This window comes from Lipomyces doorenjongii (assembly GCF_038497915.1).
Source record: "Lipomyces doorenjongii strain NRRL Y-27504 unplaced genomic scaffold V1508scaffold_112, whole genome shotgun sequence".
NCBI classification, from domain to species: domain Eukaryota; kingdom Fungi; phylum Ascomycota; class Lipomycetes; order Lipomycetales; family Lipomycetaceae; genus Lipomyces; species Lipomyces doorenjongii.
This window is the reverse complement of record NW_027118179.1, coordinates 23624-33353: the sequence shown is the minus strand read 5'-3', so window position 1 is coordinate 33353 and position 9730 is coordinate 23624. Positions and strand designations below refer to the sequence as shown.

General features: G+C 46.0%; 5 protein-coding genes across 5 annotated transcripts; 3 read left to right on the top strand and 2 right to left on the bottom strand.

Moving 5' to 3' along the window:
* On the top strand, positions 1–1104 carry V1508DRAFT_427165 (uncharacterized protein). Its single transcript, XM_066941650.1, has one exon. The coding sequence runs from the start codon at positions 162–164 to the stop codon at positions 1029–1031; it is 870 nt and encodes a 289-aa protein (XP_066792656.1). The 5' UTR covers positions 1–161; the 3' UTR covers positions 1032–1104.
* V1508DRAFT_377379 (cytochrome b5-like heme/steroid binding domain-containing protein) lies at positions 777–1901 on the bottom strand. The gene is made up of 3 exons (XM_066937611.1): positions 1432–1901; positions 1324–1379; positions 777–1271 (listed from the first exon to the last, which is right to left on the bottom strand). Exons 1-3 carry the CDS (start codon positions 1773–1775, stop codon positions 1135–1137), a joined length of 537 nt encoding a protein of 178 aa, XP_066792655.1. The 5' UTR covers positions 1776–1901; the 3' UTR covers positions 777–1134.
* A 926-nt stretch (positions 1902–2827) lies between these two features.
* V1508DRAFT_406879 (transcription factor Tfb2-domain-containing protein) lies at positions 2828–4496 on the top strand (the record flags this gene model as incomplete). Its single annotated transcript, XM_066938808.1, has 6 exons — positions 2828–2911; positions 2979–3109; positions 3162–3278; positions 3334–3525; positions 3585–3843; positions 3897–4496. 6 exons carry the CDS (start codon positions 2828–2830, stop codon positions 4494–4496), a joined length of 1383 nt encoding a protein of 460 aa, XP_066792654.1.
* Positions 4497–5990: 1494 nt separating this feature from the next.
* Positions 5991–8324, top strand: V1508DRAFT_361488 (dipeptidyl peptidase IV N-terminal region-domain-containing protein; the record flags this gene model as incomplete). The annotated part of the gene is made up of 2 exons (XM_066937187.1): positions 5991–6326; positions 6384–8324. 2 exons carry the CDS (start codon positions 5991–5993, stop codon positions 8322–8324), a joined length of 2277 nt encoding a protein of 758 aa, XP_066792653.1.
* Positions 8325–8452: 128 nt separating this feature from the next.
* On the bottom strand, positions 8453–9673 carry V1508DRAFT_427155 (cytochrome c oxidase subunit VIa-domain-containing protein). Its single transcript, XM_066941649.1, has 2 exons — positions 9011–9673; positions 8453–8881 (listed from the first exon to the last, which is right to left on the bottom strand). The coding sequence occupies exons 1-2, from the start codon at positions 9637–9639 to the stop codon at positions 8815–8817; spliced, it is 696 nt and encodes a 231-aa protein (XP_066792652.1). The 5' UTR covers positions 9640–9673; the 3' UTR covers positions 8453–8814.
* Positions 9674–9730: the final 57 nt, after the last annotated feature.

Genomic DNA, 9730 nt, shown 5'->3' with positions numbered 1-9730 from the left:
TTTGTTCTGGTTTCTTCACTTAATTTTTATTTTTATTTAAATGTTTAATCTTTTTTCCGAATGAGGTTTCCTTTCCTGGCTGCTCGGCCACAGCATAATGTACCTCTTCGTTAAGTGAGCCGACTCGGTCATCAGTGCCGTGACATTTATGTTGGCTTGCCATGCGGCGTTGGGACATTCCCCGCATTTGCTTAGGAGCTCAGCCGTCAGCGAAAACCAACCAGGCTGCTAAGCAGCGCATTAGCTGCGTATTCGACTACGTGATGACTGAACCACCAAATGCTCCCGCAGATGTCCCCAATGAGAAGGGCAAACGGAATGCTGATCGACAAACAAGCAGCAAATCGACATCGGTGCTTTGTAAGTCTGGGCAGAGCTTACTCGCCTCCTTTGCTACTCCGAGCGCAGTTAGCGGATCATTATCGGCAGCAACCACTTCGGCAAACCAGCAGAAAACGTCACCAACCACGTCGTCCAGAGCGAATCTGCATTATCCCGGTGACATACCAGGGGCCATAAATACGTCTTCCTCGACCAGTACAGCGCCGTTGGCGCCCGTGTTTAAAAGCTTCAGCGCAGCAAACGTCAGCAGCTCTGACGCACAAAGACAATTTGAAGAATTCGCCGGTTTAAGTACATCGCGGTCAGCAGCGAATATATCCTCGGACGTGTTTTATGAATCTCCTACACCATCAGCAGCATACTTGGATGAGAATGATGGGGACGCTGTGTTAGCTATTCTGTCCACATCGTCACATGGTAGCGAAGCAATCTATTCTCCAACTCCCTCGACACATCACGCTACAGCACCTACAAACTCGCAATCCGGATACAATATGATTTTAGCTGATATTGCTGTAGTAGAAGATCCTGTGGAATATCTTCTCACGACGTGCAACTACACAGAAGAAGTATGGGGCGATGACTGGGCCGAACTAAAACGTGCGAAGCAAGAATTGACTGCAGGCAACAAAATAAATGCACAACGGCGTGTCGTTGGCATAATAGGAAGATTCAGAGCTAGGCTATAGAGTATGTGTGGTGCAGGATTATGTATCATATTTGCTGAAACCAAAAGACCCCATACGAAGCTAGTTCTACAACACCATAACAACTCTTCTATTTCATATTCCGTCACAAGTGCTCAACGAGCTCTCCACATAGGAGATATTTGCCTGCAAAATGCTGCTCCCAATCGTTCAATGCTTGAATCTCATCAGCATTCAGATCTCCCAGGGTATCCATGGGCCCATCAATTGGCGTGAGCATCTCTAGTTTAAAATTCAATGCAAACTCATCAAATATCACGACTATATCTCATACCTTCATCGAAGCTTCCTTTTGCTAATCCTCTTGATGCGTCTCGACCAGCGAAATTACTAAAATATTAAATTAGTAGCTATGGTCTAAAAGCAATCAGATGTAACGCACCTGTAGGGCCCGCCAGGACCGTAAAATGACCTTCCTGCAGACACATCATAGACCTTCCCTTTTACCGCCATCAGGACCCGTTCCTCAACAATTCCGTTGAACGGTTGCAGAGTCGTCGGCGTAAACTTAGTATACACAACAGGCTGAGTCTTCTGTTTCGCCTGCTGCTGAGCGTTCAGCACCTGGCCGTTCGGACTAGTGGGCGGAAATATGATCCTGTACACTAAGTATACAGACAAAATGGCGAGGAAAGCATTTAGGTACGGGATGTAGTGAGCAGTTTCCGAAGATGGTGACGATGAGATACTATTGTAATAATTCTGAATAATTGTCAGATCCACCATCGCGTAGGAGTCGACCCTTGATGGATTGAAATATGCTCAATACTCTGCAGAGATTAGCCAGACCAATTTACGAGACTGCTTCTTCCAAAGTGGAGTTGTGGTATTGGAATTCATGACGATCGAAGAAAGGCAGCATGCATTAATGATCGAACTACATTATGCGTTATTAGGGCTCTCGACCCAGGCCCGACCTTATGACAGAACCGGATTCCAGGTCAGAACCGGACGTACACAGTTCATTCGGTGGGGCACGATTAGCGTGGACCCCACAGGTTCTGCACTCACCAACGGTTGAGACCGGTCGATCTGACGAAAATGGCAGCAGGACCCATCACTCGCAAACTAGCTGCTATTAAATGATCACAATACATTACAATCCAAATCAAAAATACCATAAATATATATAAACCAAGAAAACAATCAAAGAACTTTCGTCGAGACCAAACGATGTCTGAGAAACATATATGAGAATGGTCAGCGTGGTGCAGGTAAGTGAATTCCTTAGCGAGACGATATCTCTCCCTGTCGACCGGCGCCCTTGCAGGCCATCCTTGCAGGATTAGATTTCAGCAATCAAGGAATTCAGGGAATCTGGTTGGAGCAACGAATCTGCGTGTTGATTTGACAAAGAACGTCGATACTAGAAATGGCGAGCAATATCGACAGCTTTTCTAATTGGGATTCCTTACAAACGGTCCAACCTCTCCTCCGACCGGACCGAATGAAGGTCCAAATCACGGACCGAACCGGTTTTTGAAATCGGTTTGGCAAACCGGTCTTTGGTCGCGAGCCGCAGCGTCATAGTTACTGCGTCATTTCAACTCAAATTGCTATCAAATTTGACGCCTGAGGACATAAATTTATAGGTCAGGTGGATTTAGTCATATTTAGGTCAATCTGCATAACCTTATTTTCGACATTGAACACTGTCTAAGGGTTAGGAATTTCGATTTCCGTGCGCGATCCCGTCGGAACACCATCCAATGATGATCTGGATTGGAGTCCTTGTAGCCATAGCATATTATTAAGTACATATTCTCGCTGGTCTGGGCATGTCAATCCCTCGGTTTCGTACCAGTATCAACGATTACTTGGAAGGTTTGCCAGAGCCTGTCCTAATAAGACTGTATTATTCGGTAAGGTGCATCATATAACTCCTCATCACGTAAATACGATGGAGGCTAATTGAGGGCCTCGTCGTAGCCAGCAACATGCCTAGCTATCTTTCGACTATTGCCGGCGATGGCACAACTATTCATCATGACTATGCTGTTCAATGACAAGCCTCTTGAGGCCACTGATCTGAACGGTTGGGTCCAAGATGGCAGTACACCGTACGTCAATACATAACATATTTTTTTTGGATAGTAACCCATGGGCAATTAGTAAGCAATACGAAGCATTAGAGAAGTTGCGCGGGATGCATCTTATAAAAGAGTCACAAGGAACTATTAGTCTGCAAAAGACGTTCCGAGCAGGCTTGCGAAACGCTCTTACAGGAGGGTATTTCTTATATCGTGGTGGTATGTCTTTGCATCACACAGCTAACGTATGACAGCGACCACAACAACTCCTTTGGAATTCCGTGTAATACGGAGGATAAGCACAAAGTCGACATCAAATTTTTGGATGAGCATGCGAACAATCAGTGGGAGTTGATTTTGCATTTTATGGTTGGTACGGATACCGGAAAGGTTCCAAATAATGGTGTGCTTAGTTTATTGCGACATAGCGGCTTAATGGAAGGAAGGCAAGCTTTATAATTCACTAGCATTATGATCGTGTGAATTGGCCGGCTGATTAAATTAGCGCTCCTTCGAATATGCGAATCACAAATGCTGGCTTTCAATTTCTATTACAGGATGTGAATGCGCAGATCTGGACTCTACTACTACAATATTTAAATATGTCAGAGGATTTGCAAATGGATGCCGTCGAAGTGCTACATTTTCTGTTTATGTTGGGTAGTTTAGAGCTCGGACAAGACTACTCGTTGGTTGCTCTAAGTCCGACGCAGAAGATAATGCTGGATGATCTCCGTGACTATGGCATAGTATATCAACGAAAGGTATGATTGAATACGGGCACTGAAATGAGGAGCTTGCCACTAAACAGATGCAGTCTTCATCGCGACGATTCTACCCGACTCGGCTAGCTACTACATTGACATCGGATACTGGCGCTCTGTTAACAGCATCTGCAAGCATGGATTCTGCGATTTCGCAGAAAGAACGAGAAACTGGATTTGTTATATTGGAAACTAACTTTAAGGTTTATGCTTATACAGATTCACCATTACAGATCGCCGTACTTAACTTATTCGTTCATTTGAAGTCCCGGTTCGTGAATATGGTTGCAGGCCAGATTAGTAGAGAAAGCGTTCGAAAAGCATTATCAAACGGTATCACAGCAGATCAGATTATTACGTATTTGACGGTTCATGCACATCCACAGATGAGAAAGAGCATTCCGTTATTACCACCAACCGTTGTAGATCAAATCCGGCTATGGCAGTTAGAGATGGAGAGAATGAAAATCGTGGAAGGCTATCTTTACAGCGACTTTTCAAGTAAGAATGAGTACGATGTTATCGCTGGCTACGCGCACGATTTAGGCGTCATGGCCTGGGAGAAGCCGAACAAGAGAATGTTCTTCGTTACAAAGGAAGGGAATCAGCAAATTGTGGACTTCGTCAGGCGAAACGTCCACCGTGGCGCATAAAGTTAAATTGTCTCTGTAACCGAACCGATGATATTTCAAGTAGTGTTATACTATTGATTGGATGGAGTGATCTAGTTACTAGATCGGACATTGACGGCGTAAGTCTTAGACTAATGGAACTGGGGTTTGGTCCGACTAAAGTAGAAGTATACTGCCTTCACTAGTATGCAATTACATTCTTGTACTTGCGATTATTTCTGTGAGTAATGGGAGGAGCCGAACAAGTCAGTTCATTGGTTCGGCATGTCATGATTGCATCGATTACTTGTGTGTCAGCGGTCTATCCACATTGTCATAGGCCGAATGTAGAACAACCCTGCGGTCTAGTTGCGTTCATTGCCTGCCAGATATGGCATCAGGACCAGGCAGCACGAAGCCCTTACTCTGAATGGTGAACCTGCCCGATTCCTAAGTAGGGGACAGAAGCGCGTACCAAGCTAAACAGTGTGAAAGGGAACTTCCACCACCCAGCTCTGACTCCAGTGGAATCATTAATTGGCCACTCTAACAAATTTCGACGGTACTGGCTGTACCCTCCCACTCTGGCCTCCTCACTGACAGGTCGCTTGTCTGGTCACAGGGTGCCGGACAGTCTCGGGTACATTGGTTGCCATTGAATACGGATAACGTTAGAAAGACTGAGATTAGATATCATCTCGCGCTGTCGTGATTTCTACAATGGCACCAGGGCCATCATCTTCAACCTCACCCTCTCCCCATTCTCAATCAGAGTCGTCCTTTGGCGCTTCTCTGTCGATGTCAATTCGCTCGTCATCAAAACCAAAAGCTGCTTCCATTGACGGCTCTTATAATCTCAGCGACCTTGCCACTGAAACTCTTAGTGCCAATGACGCCCGCGATAACAACGACGAAGAGGACGAAAGCTACGACAGACGATCGGTGGAGTCAGCGGCATCCTCGACATCGATAGTGTTCGAACATATTGAGTCTGCATCTAATTCACTACGCACTTCACAGTTCTTCTACCCCGGTGGTTCACCTGCCGTAGGTACTCCAAGTCTCAATACCATGCTTCCACAACAAGTACCTGGCGATTCGCCTACAGGATTGCAGTCTTCTGCATCATCGATTTCTAGAGCATCTCGCAATAAGAATTACTCAATCCCTATATTAGCTGCTACTTCTAAATTGCGATCGATGGGAAGCAGCGCGAAGGTATCATCTGAATCCGACAGGTTACTGCTTGCCCCTATTCGCAGAAATGGCTCATATCATGACGATGATGCATCAAATATTGACATTGAGAGTGAAGCTGCAAGTAGTACAGAGCCTTTAGCAGCTACAGTGACTGCGGTTGCAACTGCAGCTGCCTCGACGTTGAATAGTTCTCCAAATGGGGAGCCCGAGGACGAAGAGGATGAGAGCACTGATCAGAATCGACGGGGACGCACAACCAAGCGTATCTTTGTTGGCGTGTTGATTAGTCTTACAGTGTTGTGGGTTGCTGGCCTAATATTTTATCTGGAGAACTCCATGCACGGTGACGCTGCTCCACCTCCTCCCCAGTTCGACGATGGCACGGGGAAGATTCCAATTCAGCTGGATGACCTGATGAGGGGCGAATTCGGTGTCTTGAAATCGTCTATTGATTGGCTGGATGATGGCATTGAGGGTCATGACGGGTTATACGCTGAACGCGACGGAAGTGGAAAGGTGGTTGTTGGCGATTACTCGCGTGTGACGACCACGGAGACGATCACACTAGTTGATATATCTGAGTTCGAGTTTAATGGGGAGAAGCACGCAATATCGATGGCGTGGCCTGGGAAGGGACTCGAGAAGGTTCTCCTTATGACTGATCCCAGAAAGGTAAGTTTAACGGCTCGTGCAATTTGATAATGCGTACTAAGCACATAAACAATATAGAATTGGCGCCATTCTTATTACGGTGAATATTGGATATATGAAGTTTCATCCAAGAATATTGAGCCCTTGATTCCCGATCTCTTGACTGCCGATGTTCGACTTGCAGCTTGGAGTCCGATGGGCGATGTAATCGCGTTTGTTCTCGAAAATAATCTTTATATACGAAATGTCTCGCAGCAGACCGTTTCTCAGATTACAACTGATGGTGACAAGAACACCTTTTATGGTATTCCAGACTGGGTGTATGAGGAAGAGGTTTTCTCTGGGAATTCAGCGCTTTGGTGGTCTGCCAATGGCAAATACCTTGCGTTTTTGCGTTCCAATGACTCGAGTGTCCCTGAGTATTCGATCCCGTATTTTGAGCGGTTTCCTATTGAGAACGGCTCGTATCCCGAGATGGTGGACATCAAATACCCAAAGGCTGGCTACGATAATCCAATTGTGGAATTAATGTTCCTAGATTTAACGTCTTATGAAGTGTTTCTTCCTAAAATTGATGATCTACGCAATCTCAAAGGTAATGATCGACTGATTACCGAAGTTGTGTGGACCGGAGCGAAAGTGATGGTGCGTCAGACAAATCGAGAGAGTGATCTCCTCAAAATTGTCCTTATCGATCCCCTCCATAGAAACGGCTCAGTTGTCAGAGAGGAAGATGTTAGTGGCAAGGACGGCGGGTGGTTTGAAGTTACTCATGATACCACATATATTCCAGCTAATAAATCGCACGGGCGACCAGAAGATGGCTATATTGACACAGTTATCATCGACGGCTACAATCATCTTGCCTACTTCTCGCCGTTGGATGCAACTTCTCCGAAGCAGATTCTGACTAGTGGATCGTGGGAAGTTGTCGATGCGCCATCCGCAGTCGATCTCACAACTTCAACAGTCTATTTCCTGGCCACAAGGAAGGATCCTACAGAAAGACATCTCTATGCCGTTCAGTTGGACGGTACGAATTTCCGCAGTATCAGCAACACAAATGAAGCTGGTTACTATGGTGTCTCTTTCTCGACGGGTGCTGGGTACCTTTTACTATCGTACAACGGACCCAATGTACCATATCAGACGCTTCTAAGTCTTCGAGAAGGCACAGAAGTTACTGTTCAAGACAACGCCAAGCTTGCTGCCAGGCTGGAAAACTATAAAGTTCCCGAAACGGTGTGGGAACAGATTACTGTCGAAGATGACGTCGTTGTCAATACTCTAGAGATCCGACCGCAAGACTTTAACCCTGATAAGAAGTATCCAGTTCTTTTCCACATTTATGGCGGTCCTGGTAGTCAAACTGTCGATAAACGATTTACCGTTTCATTTGAGGCTCATGTCGCTAGTGCGTTGGATGCTATTGTTGTGTCGGTTGATGGTCGTGGCACGGGTTTCATGGGTCGCAAGTTTAGAGCTGTCGTCCGTGATCAGTTAGGGTATTGGGAGGCTCACGATCAGATCCTTGCTGCGCAGCAGTGGTCTAAGAGATCATATGTCGATCCATCAAGAATTGCCATCTGGGGTTGGAGTTACGGTGGATACATGACACTCAAGACGTTGGAACAGGATGGCGGAAAGACGTTCTCGTACGGTATGGCTGTTGCGCCTGTCACAGACTGGCGATTCTACGACTCAATCTATACGGAACGATATATGCACACTCCTCAGCACAATACCGATGGATACGATGGCTCGGCTATTAAGAACGTGACAGCATTGTTGGGAGCGAAGAGATTTTTAGTTATGCATGGTACCGGAGATGATAATGTTCATTTCCAGAATACCTTGGCATTGATAGACAAGTTCGACCTGCAGCAGGTTGAAAACTATGATATGTATGTTTTCCCCGACTCGGATCACAGTATATATTTCCATAATGCGAACAAGGTTGTGTATGATCGATTAGACCGATGGATTGAGTTGGCGTTTGCCGGTGTCTATAGCGAGTGAAGTGACTATTAATTAGGCTGGTGCAGATGGAGTAGACTATTCTTAGAAGCTTTTGGTTATGTTAGATTACGGTATGTTGAGTATAGCCTGATACATATAGACCTAGGCTTTGGGAAATTTGGTAAGATGTTCGCTATAATTCATATTTCATTATACATTCATATTTAGTACGAGCATCCCACATTTGTTTTATTGTAATAGCTTAGTATTAGTTATTTATTCCTCCTTTGATTTGATGTTTATATGCAAATGAAGCAACCGCTAGCAGATTACTTGAGTGTGGGCTCAGACGACCATTGAGAACCCGCTGTTGCAAAACGCATCCTACAATGTGGGAAAAGTACGAGTCTAGAACTGGTCACGATTAAGTCAACAAGTAGACAGGTGTGAGACACGCGTAAGCACACTCATCATTCATGGCTATATGCAGTACTTTATTACATTATATCCAACAACCAATCTTGCCCGTAAATCCCAAACCCATAGCCCGTTATTCTCTGTGAACATTTGTCAAGTCGTTCCAAAACAGGGTCTTATCGCCGTTGCCCCAAAAAAAGCTGTATGACATGTTAGACTATGTCCGCAACATCAACATTTGAGGGTTAAAACAATGTCGAGCCTCGCGCCAGCCTCATCCATCTATCCAGCACCAGGTTCGCAAAAGTATAATATTGAAAATCACTCACTCTTTGCGACGGATGTTCTGGTATGGAAACTCGGGTGGAAGATCCTCGGGCTCCTCGTGGGCATGATGCTTAACATGGGAGATGTGCTCAGTTTCCTGCTTGAAGGATCGGATGAGGGCGACTGTGACAAGGGGAAGTGCAACATAAAGCGAAACCTTATACCACATGCCGGCAGTGGAGGAAGCATGGTGATGAATGGCCTTCTGTTCGTCGAGGAATTTCTTGCCCATGGCAGTGTTTTCATCGTATAGATGATGGTAGTTGCGCCGGCTGACGTTGCGAGCGGCGACACGAGCGGCGACAGTTGGACGCACAATATGCGCAGTACGAAGAATTGACGACATTCCTGTAGCAGATGACTGGAGTGGTAGAAAACAACGAAACTGGAATAGGGAGCCAGTCCAATGCAATGTATTGGTCGATGAAGCTCCGCGTTCGAAAGGTGGTTCGCTTGCATGTGAGCGATATGTGACGTTGTGAGCCGGCCAATAAGCTCCTGTGCAGGCGACGAATGTGCCATATGTATGAGCCTGCAAGCGCACGAGACTGACAGCCAATCGCCAGCTCGCATTCGGTGCGGGCCGGAACCCCGAGAGTAGCGGAACGAGTGTTACCCGGGGACGTGCCATGGTATACGCCTGCAAAAAATCTCTCTCGTGTCGTTCTGCACGGCGAATAGCACCGACACTGAGAGCTTTAGAACCCTTTCTGCGGACCTGC